Consider the following 17212-nt stretch of genomic DNA (forward strand, 5'->3'; position numbering starts at 1 on the left):
TCACCTAAAGGAACACACACGCACCTCCAGACGGAGCTCAGATTCGTGTAAGCGGGACACCCCGTATGATGTTTTACTGCCACTCAGCATCGGGAGGAATCCCTCAAACCTGCACACACTTGCTTTGTATCCCACAGACATCGAAACACAACCTTACGGACCAAATTAAATGATTCAAAAACACGTTTTGGTGTCAGTCTATATAATGTCTATATTGAATTTACGATACGTCATAGATTATGGACAAGACATGCACTGTAGGGCCAACAAGCACAAATGTTATGTGATATACTACAACACGGACTAAAATATTCTATTTCTGAATGGTCATTCACAACTGATTTTTTAAAAGTGGAGAATAAACCATTTGGTGGGTGATGGGGGCGCTAGCCCTCACACTTGAACCATTTTGCCGAAGTAAACGGGTTTTCTGTCTTTTTGATCCTTCAATACTGCATACGCTATAGCAAGCAGTGACATTTGATTATGCGTAAATGTGAAATGTTGGAATGAACACGGACAGCTGTGGGTGTTGCGGAGTAACGCCCCAGTCCCTCCTGTCGGACAAGCCTTCGTTCTGCTGTTTCCTGTTGCAGCTTTTCCTCCACAGTCTCACCATGGCGGCCACTGAGATATCCAGGCAAGCGGTAAGCAAGCTTTCCATGCTTAGAAAAATAGCCTGCTTTGCTCAGAGGTGCGGGGTTAAAAACTCCAACGGCCTTTGACCTTGGGATGGAACAGAGCCATCATAATTTGGCCGCTAAATCCTCGTTTTGAGTTGCCTTTGGCCGTGGTCTGTAGTAAGACGCGCGGTTTACAGGATGTGGAATAAACGCGCACTGGTTACAAATTTGCGGCGCAGCTGTAAGCGTTACTGTTTCTGCAGAAGAGGAGCCCTCGCTCGGAGCCTTTTCTCCCGCTCCGTGCAGGTTTTCTCTGTCGGAGTTGACCGTCGCTCGCACATGCTGATGTATCCCTATTTCGATTGTATGCACCTGGTTTAACATGTTCATTTGTAAACCGAGTTGTGGCCTAGAAATCCCAGCGCCTTTAAATGGGATGGCACAGACTAGCACATCTATTCTTTACGGGTCTCCACCTCCACGCATGTGTAAAGGAAGAACAAGCGCCGCTTCGCTCATGCCTTGTACCGTTATTTTATTGTTTTCCCATCCTGTGTCCCATTAGCTCACTGGGCGTTGTCTAATACGAACCAGCCGGCGTGAAGAGAGATTAAGGCGAAAATGTAGTTGGCTGTATTTCACACGGAGACTTCACTGCGCTTTCGTTGCTGAATTGACCTCTGCTTTATATCCGAGGGGAAACAGGGGGATTTAGGTTTCCGCTGTAACTAACGGAGCGGACCCTCTCCGTGCGCCACTATATTGTGGCAGGTATAATGTTTTGTGAAACGGTTTTCCGTAAACGCGATATGAATAACCGAGTCTTTCACAGACTAGTGGCGTTGCGTTTGATCCCTGAGCTGTTTTATACTGTAGCACATGTGGAGCAGCTGCGAAGTGTTTGTTCTGTTAATATTTGCTCTAGTTTGCGGTTTCATTTCAAAACCAAGTTTAATTACTTGGCTTTTAGTTTTCTTATAATTCCTTCAATGACCCCATGCTGATCCGCTGCTTTAGCAGACTCACAAAAATGGCACTTTGGAGACTTTTGATTGAGAAATATTTGTTAGAAGTCCAAGTTTCATAGAGAAGCCAAATTTCAGAGCGTATATTATGGCTTTTTATTTGCCTCAATTTAAAAATCACAAGACTGATTAACACACGAGTGTACGCCCCCACATTTTGCATATAAGTTAAGTAAGATGTATCACACATTCACAGCCGTGCGCTTGGCAGTGTTATAGTGTTTCCTGTTGGAGCTTGTACAGGGCAGGTGGCAGACCTGCTGTTACTGAGAGACACAGCACTGAGAGACTCCTGGCAGTACCAGGTCCTCATGATCATCACACCGTTAGCTGCAGTTCTGTCATCTCGTTTCACTGTACAAACTCCTTTAGTTCTGTTTGCCCGTGGTGATGTCGAAGTAGACTACGTGTCATTTCTTAAATGTGGTTTTAAACGGTTGCTGGTAGACAGGAAAAAGGAAGCTCACAGCTCACTACCTGATGGCGCTTAACTCTTTATGAAGACTAAACTTACTAGTAAAACAGTCATCAAACCAAGTAAACCTTATTTTGTGTGATGTAATTAACTTTGTACACAGGTTCAGTTAGACTAGTTGGTGTATCTTATGTTTAGCATATGTCTGCACACACAAATGAACACAATTGTTGCTCATTAACCTTTTTAAGTAGGATGTGTAGCAGTATAAACACATTTGTTTGCCTTTGTTTGCGTACAACGTCCCCGTGCTGCATCCTGCTAGTGGGAGAGTAGATAAGAAGAGAGTGAAATGAGTAAAAGTCTCGTCATCTGTGTGACTCTGCTTTTGATTCTCAGGGGGAGGGCGCGCGTTCTGTTCCACTCTCAGGCCACGTTGGCTTTGACAGCATGCCGGACCAGCTGGTCAACAAATCTGTGAACCACGGCTTCTGCTTCAACATCCTCTGTGTTGGTGAGTGGGCGGCGGGGGGGGTTCCCTTTCCCACCCCGGAGGGCCGAGATACGAGCAACTCCCGCCAGGCCTTCCTCTCTGAATGCAGCATCACCCGCCCCCACCTGTCCTTTGACCCATTTACTTTAAATGGCTGCGCTGATGGAGAACATTTGCTGTTTTTCGCTATGTGACTGTTCAGTCTTCAGCTAGCACCAAGTTAAAAAAAAACAACCCAAAAACCCTGTTCCTCATATAGTTTCAGTCTTCAGCATGTCTCCCGGTTCATTTAACCGTGGATACTGTTTATATGACCGTGGACACAAAAGAGCAGCATGGATAAGTTTTGACTCCTCCTCCTCGTGACTGTATCTGTAGTAGTAGATGGACATGTAGGTATCCTAGAACTACCCAGAGAGTCCTCCATATCCTCTTCTCTCCTGCCATTTGTGGGCGTTCATGGAAAACTAGCCAGAAGAATCCTGCTTTTCCATAACTTGGGGATGTTTTTTTACAGCAGAGGAGCTCATTGAATTCTAAACTGAAGTAGTGTGTCATGGTTATGGTTCAGATATATTATGATACACCTCCTAGAGAGAGCAAAGGTTAGAGATAAGTCTTGAAAAAGTAAGATTAATTGATTTAATTTTGACCAAATATTATTGCTACATTGCCACCCACTTTTTAATGACCAACATTTGTTAATGATCAAGATTTTGCCGAGTCGTGAAATCATTTGAAGGCCCTGATTCGCTACAACCCAAAACATCTTTGAGTTTATCAGAAACATATGGGATCTGTCAGTAACTTTACAGTGCACAATAAAAAAAAACAGCATTCCTGAGGCTAATATTACGATAATGATTAATGCACAAAACGGTGTGCTGTGGTTCTCAGTGTGTTTGAACCACTTGCCACCACAGTGTGAGGGTAGACTTGCTCCCAGAGTGTAACCCCACTCTCCATCTGTGACCACAAACACACAAAAAAAGATGCCAATGTTGTGTTTTAATGCTGGAATTGCACAAAGTAAAATGATGTTTGTTGTTGATATGATGTTCTCATTAATGTGTAATAATAAACCGACACTGTAAGATTTTGCCCAGCAGACTGTAGATGTTGAGACTGTGAGCAACTGTATTCAAGGTCGTGTGCTCATACCGCAAAGAGACCCAGCAGCAGTGGGTCTGGAAGCACATGCCTGGGGCTTCATTATAGCTGCCCATCATAACTGTTCTAATGTTTAATTTTGGGTCATTTGTGGGGAGTGGGGGATTTTTACAGAGACTCTCTGAACACTTCTGGGGCTCAGCCAGTAGCTGCATCACACCCTGCCAAATCTCTTCTGTGGAGGACACAACAGTAGCCTCTAGTAGCTCTGGAGACTTCTGAGCCACACGAGGAGAAAATGTCTCCTTCACACAGAGTTGTCAGTTATCACTGATCATTCAGCTGTGTTCTGTGTGAAGAGAAGTTGCTACACATGTCAGAAAATATCATTTTTTGGCACAGTATATCTTAGCAGTGTCCAGTCGGCTTCTTCTTCCTGGGCTGGTGGCAGTGGATCTGATGAGCACTGAGTCAAACCTCTCTTGGCGATTGAGGTTTAATTTAGGCACTGAGCCATTTGACCACTTTCGAAGCATGGCAGTGACTTTAGTGGGCAGAAGTGCGCTTGAATTTAAATGGACATTTTATTTTAAATCAGAAAAGGCTCATTCTCCCATGCAGGCAGCACAGGCTCATGGGAAAAGTGCTTGGAAGGCTAAATATACCATGCAAAGAGGTGGCCAGCGCGAGCCGCCTGTACGGTTACCCTCATACAGTGAGAGTGGGCTTTTCACAGTCCTCCTGGTTTGTAGGAAGAAATGCAGACAGATTATAGGTTTTTACTGTATGAATGAGAAATGATGAGAGAAACGCACAGCGTGAAAATGGAGAGAACGAGGTCATGTGTTGGGGGAGAACGAGGCCATGTGTTGGGGGAGAACGAGGCCATGTGTTGAGTGTAGGTCTTTATCTGTATGTTTGTGACGTGGTGCTGGATCTCTTGGCTCACCGCCTGCATTTCGGTGTCCTAGGCGAGACGGGCCTGGGTAAGTCCACCCTCATGGACACCCTGTTTAACACCAAGTTCGAGGGCGAGCCAATGCAGCACAGTCAGCCTGGCGTGCAGCTGCGTTCCAGCACCTACGAGCTACAAGAGAGCAACGTGCGTCTCAAACTCACCATCGTCAACACGATTGGCTTTGGAGACCAGATCAATAAGGAGGACAGGTGAGACCCCACTCAGAAAAATGTCCTCCTGCTTGCCATCATGTGTCAGCCTGCCCTAAAGCGTTAAGACTCCCTGAAACATTTTTATGTGCCAGTTTAATGGTTCTTTTAAATCTGTGACCAGTACAGTATGAGTCTCATCAGGTTGTGCAGTATTCTGAGGCTATAGCACTCTTGTCTGTGTGGTGATGCTCTAAGACAGCCCCCTGCTCTCTTGCTGTTTGTCCTTTTTATCACGTGACACTCCATTGTGAATTTCTCAACCACAAAAAAAAAAAAATCTGAGAAAGGATGATGTCATGATGCCTGTGGTGCCCGAGGGAAAGGGTTATAGGGTCATAGGTCATGGTAGGTGCCTCTGAGATCGACCCAGCTTACTGTATTAAGTTTCAAGTGTCTTGTATTTCAAGATGCAGTTTGTTAAACGTGGTCAGAGCTCAAAGGCATAAACGTGAAAACGACCAGACTGTTGTTATTCTCTTGGCCACAGCTACCAATGTCAGATCTACCACACCTCTGGGACAGCAGTTTCAATTGTTTTTTAAAGAGCTCCAAGTAGAGACCCCAGGTAGACGGTCCTTATTCAGATGAGATTCGTGCCGGCCTTCAGACGTCTACTCAGACGTCTCCCTGGCTACCCCTCTGACTGGGCCTCTCGCTGCTCTGCAGTTACAAGCCGATCGTGGAGTTCATCGACACTCAGTTTGAGGCCTACCTGCAGGAGGAGCTGAAGATCAAACGCACGCTGCACAGCTACCACGACTCGCGCGTCCACGCCTGCCTGTACTTCATTGCCCCCACCGGACACTCTCTCAAGTCCCTCGACCTGGTGACCATGAAGAAACTGGACAGCAAGGTCAGTGCACACTTGACATCAGTGGCCGATCCCATGCCGGTCCCACTCTGACCCCATGCTGTTTGCGCACTCTGCGCCCTAATGTTAAGTGGGCATGGAAGCTGTGTTCATTGCTGCATTTAGCTTAACAAAAGTTAACGGGTTAGTGTTGAGAATGATGAGCATCATACCTCCCGGCAGTGGTAGCTTAGTGGTTATTGTACTCGACTAGTAATCAGAGGGTTGCCAGATCAAGTCCCACCACAGCCGGGTTGCCACTGTTGGGGCCCCTGATCAAGAGCCTTAACCCTCAATTACTCAAGTTGTACTAATTGTAAGTGGGTTTGGATAAAAGTTTCAGCGAAATGTCACAAAGTTAAAGTTTTCTGAATGAAAATCGTCTCTCGTTTAACATAAGAGCTGTGCTTATTATCAGACTCATCTTACCATATTAGCAAAGCACTACTTTGGACACAAGCATAGCGAACCCTAATTAAGACATGTTCACCGGCAGGGTGTTGGCCATTTGAAACCACTACTAACTACTTCTACATCGTCTCACTCCTCTCTCTGCTCACTACTACTTCACACACGCACGCATCTAGAGCGCTAACGACTGATGAGTGTGTTATGCTCAGGAGGAGTGTTATTTTCAGGAAACAGTGTGAGCTCCCTGCTAGTGGCCAGGTTGCTTGGAGTGGAACCAATGTGAAGTGTGGGAGGCAGCTTTGGGTGAGAAGACCGCGTGGGATTGTAGTGCTCCATGCGTGGAGATGTGGACGTGAAGGCTGAGTGTTCGATTAATTTCTGCAGTAGCACTGCTCTTCTACAACACTCACTGACTGATTCTAGTGCACTGAGAGCATCCGCTCATAGGAGCATTCCATTAATCGAACGAGGGGTGTTTTGTCTCTGCTGTGTGCAGGTGAATATCATTCCCATCATAGCCAAGTCAGATGCCATCTCAAAGAGTGAACTCGCCAAGTTCAAGATCAAGATCACCAGTGAGCTGGTTAGCAACGGAGTTCAGATCTACCAGTTCCCCACGGACGACGAGACGGTGGCTGAGATCAACTCTAACATGAATGTACGTTGGTTGTGATCGTCTGCAGCACTGTGTGACGATGCCACCTTCATTCCGGCAGGAAGTTGTGTCGTATCTTTGTCATGTCTTTGAATCAACATCTTCCAGATTTTAAAGCGTTTTTTTTAATGCATGTCTTTGTGACTTGTTTTGAAGGCAGTCGTGAAACGCTGTCCTTCACTTTGTGTGAGTTATATCCTGCAGCCCTGCATCTATATTTACTCTTTTTTTTTTTCTCTTTTTCCCCCATTTGCACTTCATATGACAGTAATAAGTAGTGAAAGCTGGAAGCAGCCCGTCTGGGCCGTAGCTCTACGAGTTTTACTGTCAGGAAATGGCAGCACAGACGGAAAAGAATGCATAATGAGTGTGTTCTCACTGCAGGAAGTGTGGGAAAGACACACAAACACGCGCGCAAAATAAAGGGTTTGTGTGATAAAAGTAAACAAATGTGGATGCGGTCTTCACCAGTTGCCGCGGTGACCCAGGGTCTCGCTGCACTCGTCTCCACACAAGACCACAAACCCAGACACGGCAGGGCGGGTCCCTACCAGGCCCCCGTCACTCACACAGAGGAGAGCCAGCGGTGGCTCAGAGCCATTTTGGCTGTCATCTACGCCTCCACAGACGGAGCCTCCTGTCCTTTCCTCTGTTTCTCTATAGGGACTTCCCGAAAGTAAACATTCTTAATGAGGCGGCGGCCTGGCGTTCCCGGCTCCTGTGCGGCCCCTTGGCCATGTTCACTCTGAGATCTCTCCAAGTGGGAGTGTAGAGGCCTTCACGTCTCCATGCGCCCTCCTTGGTGCCTTGGGGTGATCCGTGGTTAATGAGTTATGCTATCACCATGCATGTTTGTTTCCTCATTCCACATTCCATGTCAAATAACAGCTCTCGGATCTGTCAGATAATGCCGTGTGAATTCTACACGATTATATATTTGGTAGGGATATACAGATTGTGAAGAATGCGGAAGTTCTCTTATTTGGATGCGGTTTCGGTGTTCTGCAGGGCCATTTGCCGTTTGCGGTGGTGGGAAGCACAGAGGAAGTGAAAATCGGGAACAAGATGGTCAAAGCGCGCCAGTACCCCTGGGGAACCGTGCAGGGTAAGCAGCAGAGCTCCAGAGGAAACCAGGCTGATGTCCTGCCCTAGAACCAGCTGAGGACGTCCAGACAGATCCAGACACACCTCCCTGTTCTTTAACCCTTTATTGTCCGGCCTGCGAGTAGTGGTGACACTTCTCATGTGTCGTCTGTTCGGCCATAAAACTGTTACTGACAGTGGGGTCAGTGGTGCCCACAGATACACAGTGAGAGTGTCGTCCAGCACCGTGAAACTCGTGTTGTGCCCTGGCTGGCTGTCTGTCTCTCTCTCCCTCCCTCTCTCTCTCTCTTTTTCTTCTCCTCTCGCTTCTGCTCCCTACCAGCCTGGCAAAATATTCATCTTTTTGTGCTTAGTTGAGTGGCATGAAACTGATTCTGATAACATATTGTGATGCTGGGTAATTGCAAAACTATTTCACAGCTTGTTTTTTAGCAGCTGTAAGATGGGTGTGCAGTGGCAGGCGTAGCTTGGCTTCTAAGCTCTTTACTAAGGACATGCACACAAGAGAATGGAATATAAACATGCTCTCACTCCCTGACTCAGTGATAATGACTCTGGGGTGTCATCTTAATATGAATAAAGGCATTTTATAAGGCTTCTTGGTCTCCGAGGCAGTTCTGATGATGATACCAGGAGGCAGCATTTCTGTCACTGAAAATGACTTTTTGCCACTAGGAAAAAGAGCCTAAAAACTGCTGCCACAAGCAAGCACTTTTGGTGTATTCATTGCCTAGAAAATGGCCTCTGCTGTATGTCCTTTGGAGTGCCATCTGCTGGACAGAAGAGTTACTGCGTGGCTGTGGCTGCACTGTGCCTGCTGTTTTCCAGTGGAGAACGAGAACCACTGCGACTTTGTGAAGCTGCGTGAGATGTTGATCCGCGTTAACATGGAGGACCTCCGGGAGCAGACCCACACGCGCCACTATGAGCTGTACCGCCGCTGCAAGCTCGAGGAGATGGGCTTCAAGGACACGGACCCGGACAGCAAGCCGTTCAGGTGAGGAACGGCCCCGCACCGATTACCGTAGTGACCACAAGGACCCGGCGATGATTCCCAGCCTCTCCGGCACAAGGCTGAATCATCCACATGTTGACTGCCTTCGGTGAGGATAAACAGGCACTGCTTCCAGTGGATTAACTCACAGTTGACTTTCTCATGGTTGGTTTAACTGTCTAAATATTTTTCCTGTGTAATGTGTATGATGTGTTGGCAGCATTATGTCCCAATGCCACTGTAATGCTCTTGAAAAAAAAACACTTTTAGTCCCAAAGTCCTTAGCTGTAAACACAAAGGTTAATTTCCCAGCATCCTTCACTGAACCTCTCCCGCTGTGGTCTACAGTCTGCAGGAGACGTACGAGGCCAAGAGGAACGAGTTCATGGGGGAGCTACAGAAGAAAGAGGAGGAGATGAGGCAGATGTTTGTCCAGAGAGTCAAGGAGAAAGAGGCCGAGCTGAAGGAGGCCGAGAAGGAGGTTTGTGCGCCGTGAGATTCTGGGAACGAACGAACTTACGAATGTTTCTAGAATAAAACCTCACATCTGATGTGGAGACACTTTGCTAATATCGTCACAGTAATACAGCAATTTAAAAAGCAGTCAGTCGCTTAGTCAGTCAGTGTTGCACAATTCTTAGATGAATATCTAAGATTAGATATCTAAGAGGTTAGAGGAGGTCCTCTCCTGCCTGACGTAACCATGGGAACCTGGTTACTAGGCTTGCCTGCACAGGTCCACTGACCTCATATCTCACACATGCAGCTGCACGAGAAATTTGACCGTCTGAAGAAACTGCACCAGGAGGAGAAGAAGAAGCTGGAGGATAAGAAGAAGGCGCTAGATGATGAACTCAACATCTTCAAGCAGAAGAAAACGGCAGCTGAGCTGCTGCAGTCCCAGGCACAGCAGGCAGGGGGCTCCACCACGCTTAAGAGGGACAAAGAGAGGAAAAAGTAAGTACCGACCTCTCCTCACTCAAAAACAGTGGCGCGATGACCTTGGACAAACGCACCGATGTCTCGAGTTCTCACGGCAGTCGTGCATACCTGTCGCTGTCTGCAGTGTGGTTATTTGTAGTAAGAAGATAGGAATGGAGGCATGGCACCAACGTAAATATATGACAGTCCTGTGGTTTCAGCACTCTAGTTAGAATTTCAGTTGTATCGTGTAAATATATAGCTCTCCTCAGCGCCTTAACAGCCTGGCATGGCATCAGATATCAGAGCGTGGCTGATGATCTGTGATCATTTTCCCGTCTGCCAAATCAGAAGATGTCGAAGATGCTTTTTATCTGCCAGATACATTTTTAAACCAAATCTGAGCTCACAGAATAATACTGTACTCTATTATACTAATATACCACACTATACTGTATAATACTAAACCTAATGAACTTAATATTAACTTTTGTCAGATGGTCAGATACACAGAACAATCTGACAGCAGTGCATTTCTGCACCACCCTGTTTAATAATTGTTGTTATTGTAAGTATGAAGTGAAGTAAAATCTTGTGTATCACTTGCATCCAAACTACGCACAGAAGTCTTACGTTTTTCATGATAAACACTATATATTGATTTACTTATTTTTTTGTTGCATTTGTGATATGAGATATTCCGTATTATTAGTTGTTATTATTATTATTATTATTATCATTATCATTATTACTATTATTACTGCATCATTAGCATTGTTTTAAGACCACATAACAGTAAAGCAAAATGGTAACATTTTTATTACTCACAAAGTACATTTAATCAAGTGCATGTTTGCTGCTTCATTGTCAGAGACGTTTTTACAGTTTAAGTTTAATATTCTACACCGTAGCCTTTGGAACATGAAAGCAGAATTATGTGGAGGTTCCAGGTTTGCCTAGCTGTCTCTGTCACTGTTCATGTCATGTTGGTAATCACTCATGGTTGTGTATTCAAGCTGATCTGACCTCCTCACCAGACCATGATAAAGGAGGAGGACGCTTGCATTGAGAAGGTTTAAATTTTTCCCCCCACCATTTTCTCTCATTTCTCACTGGTTTCTCCATCGGCTCCTTATGGTCTCCCAGGTGACTGGTGTCTCTGAGCCCACGGCTTGTCATACTTCAGTCACACTGGCGTGTTGCTGGGGACACTCTGTCCATGCAGCAGGGCGGGCCGTGCTTCGGCACGGTCCTGGCCTTGCGTGCATCTGCACGGCTGGACAGATTCTCCTCAGTAACCCAGCAGGGCATGGCATGTATAAGAACTCTGTCGTGGTGCATTCATCTGCTGGCCTCTGTGCATGTTCTGTGTGCTAAATCCATCCTGTTTTCCAGTTAACTGCTCATCTGCATGCTGCGCCCAACTCCTTATCCTGGTAAGGCTCCTAATCATACAATAGCGGAGGGAATGTTTGAGCAAAATCATTATGGCTCGTAAGACACTGTGTACACGTTATGGAATTATTCCCGGGGGCATATGCTGAATGCCTTGTTTTTTCATTCACCATTTTAAAAGCAACTGCAGTAGTACGGCTACACTGTGAACGCCGACCCCAGTGGTGATCTTCACTGTTGGCACAGTCCAAAGCCGGGTAAACAGAGGGCATGAAACCCATGCCAGCAGTGCTGCCAAGCCCAACGTACATCACTCAGCCTGGTTTACTGAGGCCCATCTGCTCTCTGGATCCATAACGGTCTTCTGTTATGGTGCTCCCGCGTCACGCCGGACTCGCCACAACGGTGTCTTTCACGGCCGGGTCACACTGGCGTAGCACTCGGCGCTTTTGTTGGGAGGGGTTGTGGGGTCCAGCCCTCCACCCCCCCGGCCTCACGCCCACGGTAGCGTGAGGATACGTGCGTGAGTGCGTGACTCTGGGTGCCGGGGCAGATCTTCGTCTGGAGTTCCCCCGTCTTCTGACTGTGGTAGTTTAGTTACCCAGACGAATCAGGATGTGAGACAGAACGGTGCAACAGACAGTGAGGAAGACTTTTTGCGTTTTAGCTTGTTCAGGGAAAGACTTTTCTGTAACCCCCTTTCGGCATCTTCAACACACAAACTAACCTTTTGAATATTTTCTTCTGTGTTTGAGTGAACGCAGCAGTGTGAATGGAGCCCACAGAGGGAAGTAATCCTCCTTTTCTCTCATTTCCAGTTCAGGGTTCCTGTAGAAAGTGCTCCCCCAGCCAGCTGGGAATGAGATCCTGCCCCGCCCCCTGCCCCGCCCCCTGCCCCGCCCCATCTCACCTGAGGCTCTCGCGTAACTGTGCGGAGGTGGAGCCTTTAATGGAATCCTTGATTCATATGTGTTTCTACCATTACTCCATTATTTTCTGTTCTTTGTTTGTTTTATTTTTGCTTATTTGTCCTTAAGAGCCAGTGTTTCTTTTACCTTTTAATCACCTGTTTTGTGCTCCCAGTGATGTTGATGATATCTTCTGCATGACTATGCTTTTAACATTACTGAGACATTAGTGTGACTACTATTGTAATGGCAAGAATACGGTGCTAAAGTGAGACTGGCATGAACTGGGCACGGGTTGGCAGTCCCAGAGTTCTGTTTGAACTGCTGTCTGCGATGCCTTTGTTGGCTGGGCTACAGTGCTCCCAACCACTGATTCCATCTCCCGTACTGCTAAGAGAACTGTTTGATCTGTGATGCCGTTGTTGGTTGGGCTACAGTGTTCCCAACCAATGAGACTCCTGTACTACTAATTCTGAAAGTGCTCATCACTCCAAAATGTTTTCTTACTGAATTAAATTCGTCACAGGCTAAAATGCAAAATTCTTCATGTGCACCTTCGGAATTTGAGTGCTACTGAGCTTAGCATGTGCTGGTTTCTGCCATTTTATCCTGATGCATGTTTGTGAATGTCCTTCAGTCAATTAGTCATACCTCAGTAGCTCCTTATATACATGCCATAAGCAAGCTGTACTTGGTATATTGCTGCAAACTTTGTACCACAGTTGGTTAACTAGATGTCAGCACCATCTTCTGCTTTAGGTTGTTTTTAATATTATTTTGTGACATATAATTATTATAAAAAACAAGAATTGCCAAGGGACAAATGTGTGTGTGTGTGTGTGTGTGTGTGTGTGTGGAGTGTTTTTTGTTTGTTTGTTTGTTTGTTTTTTAAACAAATAATAAATGACAGTTTTCACCAAACATTTAAATTTGGCAAAATCATTGTGTATCTGTACCATATAATTAATTACATTTTTATTTTATTCATTTTTTTTACATATCATAAATATATGTGCATATTTCTCCCTTACCTGAGATATAATTACATTTTTGGGTTTTGGGTAGGGGTGGGATGTCTATTATGATAGAGATTTGCAAACCCTAAAAAGTCTAACATTGATTTAGGTATTTGGGTTTCGTTTTTTACAGGACACCATACTGAGCTCTTCTTAATAGAGCTCGAGGAGTCTCTTTTCTCTCACGACGGCGTTTCCTTTGGTTCTCTTCTCTTTCCATTTGAAGTCCGTGTGTGAACACACATGCTGCGTGTGTGATGGAATATGAGGCCATTTTGGAGCTCTTTCCTATCATTAACATTAGTCATAAAACATGTTAAGATGGGCAGATGAGGGCGGTGCTGATCTGTTTCTATGGTGATGACTCTGTGCCTGTGTGTCTGGCCTCTTTAAATCGTAGGTGGGAGAGGTGTGACCAGAGCTGAACGGTTGTACTTTAATTTGGGGCAGCCTGTGTTCTCTGGTGGGTCATGTGTGGCAGCTTGCTCCAGTCTGCGGGCTCACTTGCGTGCGTGTGTGTGTGTGTGTGTGTGTGTGTGTGTGTGGGGGGCTGTGCGCGTGCGTGGGTGTGTGGGGCTGTGCGTGTGTGGGTGGGGCTCTCTGGCTGTGTCTCTGTGTGTGTGTGTGTGTGTGTGTGTGTGTGTGTGTGTGTGTGTATGGCGCTCTGTGTGTGGGGCTGTGCGTGTGCACGTGGGGGTGGGGCTCTCTGGCTGTGTGTGTGGGTGTGTGAGACCTTTCCTTTGCAGTAAACCCTGGCTCTGCACTGAGTAGCTCTTCACCTCTCAGCTTTGCTAAGGGACCCACCCATGACTTTTTGGTTAACCCGGGACCCCAAGGCCGTGGGGAGACACCGTGGATCCCAGACTGCGGGGCTTCAGTAGATCAGCTCCCTGGCTTTGTTAGAAGGCTACGTTCTTTGGTTTAGTACAGCAACCTCTGCTAATGCTTAGTGTGTTACTAAATCGGGCCCCTTACCTGTCCTTACGCTGAGTGCGCTCTGTGGCGCTGGGTGATTAATGTTTAACATGTTTTGCATCTTCGGCGAGATGATGTGCACGAAAACGTATTCTGAACAGCAGTGTCTTTGTATGAAAAACATTTTTGCATCAGTTATTTTTAGATGACTTGCACCGGTGTGAGAGAATATAATTTTTCTTTTTTCTTTTTTTTAACAAAGATTTGAATTTGGTGGCACTACCAGCTAGACTGGAAGTTCATTTCATTTTGTTTTAACTAAAGGCACATACCGTTAACCATCACACATCACTCTAACAGGTCTGGAGTGCTCATATGCAAGTTTCAGGTGCACATGGACCGTTAGGGTGACAACACTTCAACGATGCTCGTCAACACAGTGCTGTTTCAGTGTGGGCTGTGTGTGTCCGTGCACATAGGCGCTAATGTTTAACTCTTTAATCACAGGATTTCTCATTGGTCTGTGTAAGCCTTGCTCTCCCGTGGTAGCTGTACGTCTGGCTGCTTGACTCTCTCTAACTGGCGTTTGTGTCCCCTTCTCTCTATAGCTTCTTTTAAATCTCTCTTGGCCGTCCATCAGAAGAGGGGACTGCAGCTTCCACAGGAACTAAGCACCCATTTCCTCTTCCTGTCTCTCATTCTGCCAGCCCCCCTGTTTTACTTTTTTTTTTTTTTTTTTTTTTTTTTTTTTGGCCTTATTTTGAAAGTTTCAGACTTCCACGCTGTCTGCTCAGTCAAACATGGCCTTATGTGGGCTTTACGTGGTATTTTTTGCAAGAGGCATAAGCTCTCTCTCCTCATTTCAGCATGCCAGCAGCCCCACACTAATACTTTTTACAGACTCTGTGAAGTTACCAGAACCAAAGTTCTGATTGTAAAATAAAGCATGAAGACATAAAGGACATTTTAATTCTTTGTTGTGTACTTATATTGCCTTGCAAATTTTGATTTCATTTTGGCCCCAGTCTTTTCCATTTACATCAGAAACAAACCAATCTGGACTTCTCTTGTGAGAATTTGCATTTGTGATTAAAAATGATATGTTCTCACAAACCAAACCCCACAAATGTGCAGAATATGTAGATATAACTAAATATGTTTATTTACTACACACTATGTGTTTAAACATAAATCAAAAATTTATTGATAGAAGTTGAGTACAAATCAGGTTTTCTACAACTTGAAAATGTTTTGACTCTCTGGCTGTGAAATATAAAGACAACCCAAAGAAAACCAGCATGATCCTATTTAGTTTTCAACTAATATACATGACTGACTGATTTATTTTGGATTATTTCTTTCTTTATCCTTAAACCCGGTTAATCTGAATGCTGTTTAAGACTGGCAATTAAGACGGAGTTCTTTTAACAAAGGGATTCCGCATCCTGTCTCCTAATTTATGAATCATTTAAACTCCACGTAGGTCCAGTTCAGTCCCCTCCTTTTGTTTCACACGTTATCCTTTGCCAGTCTAATGCATCTTTTGCATGATTGCTCACACTTTTATTTTAAAAATATGAATTTCAAAACCTCTTTCAACGTCTCAATGCTTTCTGTATTGGCTCATTTTCCTCTTGCATATTTATTCCAGGTACGTTGGCATTTAAATTTGCTTCAAACATTCAGCAAATTTAGCCAAAAATTACATTTAAATAGATATAGTTTTGGCGGTTTTGCTTTAAATGATTCAGACGGCAGATACAGATATCCATCCGTATATATAACCTATAATTTATAAGGATCTATTTTGTGTATTGAAGTAGAGATGTGATTTAAAGATAATACATTGCGATGTGATGGTTTTCGCGTGTACGTCTTTCTGGGTGCCAATGCCATAGGCTACATTTTCTAGCATCTTCCATAGTCACCCTTCCTGTTTAGTTGCCCCAGCGCCTGTCAAGATACGACGTTGTGAAATATTTAATTGTAGTATGATTTCACTGGTGTACATTTTCAATAAAACTTCAGTAAATAATTGTTTTGATTAATGACTCATTTTTATACTCACCGAAATAAATATTTAAAACCAGAGCCATTTATATTAAGGGGTAAAATATTTAACATGGCTCTTAGACAGCTTATTAAAAATAAATGAATAGCAGTTTTAAAAGGGCACACAGGGAAAACAAATGTAGGCATGGGACATAATATGATGTTTATGACAACCAACCTTATAAACAGTGAAGGGATGATCCCAATTTCTTCATGGCTCTTAATATTTCTGAACTAAATAATGTTGATTTCTGCAGTGTCCCTAATCTGTATTCTGATCTTCTAAACCATAATAAACACTAAATACACAGTCATATTTAGCAAACACTACATGTAACATAATTGCATATCAGGCACAAACGGTCATGGTTATAGATGAAAAAGTATATGAGCTTTAGTAACCGATGGAACCTCTCACTGGATGTGTCCACGCAGACAGTACAGCAATGATTTCCCTCTTTTACTTTTTCAGTATGCATGTTATAGGCATCTCTTGCTGTAATAGATTTTACAATATGTCCTCTTGAGCCACTTTTGTTGATTTACTCCTGTACTTTGGACCATTGTCATTGTATGAGCCAGCCTCTTTGAGTTTAAGGTCACAGGCAGTCACCCTCACACTCTGCAGGGAAACAAAACCGATGTTTAAATGACTGCAAGCAGTTAGCAGCCCCACAACATTATGCTTCCCTCAGTATGCTGTTCTACTACACTGCAGTTTTCTCTGAGGTTATCTCCTCAGAACACCATTCTTGTTCAGTATATTTTTTATGATAGACATAGACAGTCATTATAAGCATCCTTAGACGACCTGGTGGCCCCAAGCTCCCTCAGGAGCACCATATCGACGCCGATCTTAGTACGGACACCCGAACTCAAGCGCTCCTCCAGCCTCAGCCTCCCGGTAACGTGGATTACAGGCGCGTGCCACCGCGCCCGGCGAGAACAAGCGGGATCTGCTCAGCTTTTTAGAAAGAAATAAGTCTCACCCAGTGTGCCATCCAGTGGTAAATGGTGGAACAGAAAAGCTTGAAATATGTCAACCACAGGGAAATGACTCCCTCAGTCGTAAACATGGTGTGTTACCAGGGTTTAAACATTTGCAAAATTCCAAGTAGCGGGTTTGTGATAGTTAGATGAATGTACTCAATGCAG

At 44.9% G+C, this 17212-nt stretch overlaps 1 protein-coding gene across 7 annotated transcripts; it reads left to right on the plus strand.

The window, feature by feature from the left end:
• The first annotated feature begins 425 nt into the window (after nt 1-425).
• Nucleotides 426-16040, plus strand: sept6 (septin 6). Of its 7 annotated transcripts, none has more exons than XR_004776718.1 (11): nt 426-647; nt 2463-2577; nt 4638-4833; nt 5503-5689; nt 6594-6755; nt 7761-7857; nt 8685-8853; nt 9199-9331; nt 9617-9807; nt 10788-11207; nt 11985-12005. XR_004776718.1 is itself a non-coding variant. In XM_027018552.2 (11 exons), exons 1-10 carry the CDS (start codon nt 510-512, stop codon nt 13513-13515), a joined length of 1413 nt encoding a protein of 470 aa, XP_026874353.1. In that variant the 5' UTR covers nt 426-509; the 3' UTR covers nt 13516-13553; nt 14614-16040. The 7 variants fall into 7 exon arrangements, 6 of the variants coding, with proteins under 6 accessions (XP_026874353.1, XP_026874356.1, XP_026874352.1 ...); XM_027018552.2 differs by lacking the exons at nt 10788-11207; nt 11985-12005 and adding exons at nt 13491-13553; nt 14614-16040; XM_027018555.2 differs by having other exon boundaries at nt 11167-11207; nt 11985-12910.
• The last annotated feature ends 1172 nt before the right edge of the window (nt 16041-17212 follow it).

Source organism: Electrophorus electricus, chromosome 12 (genome assembly GCF_013358815.1).
Source record: "Electrophorus electricus isolate fEleEle1 chromosome 12, fEleEle1.pri, whole genome shotgun sequence".
Taxonomy (NCBI): Eukaryota; Metazoa; Chordata; class Actinopteri; order Gymnotiformes; family Gymnotidae; genus Electrophorus; species Electrophorus electricus.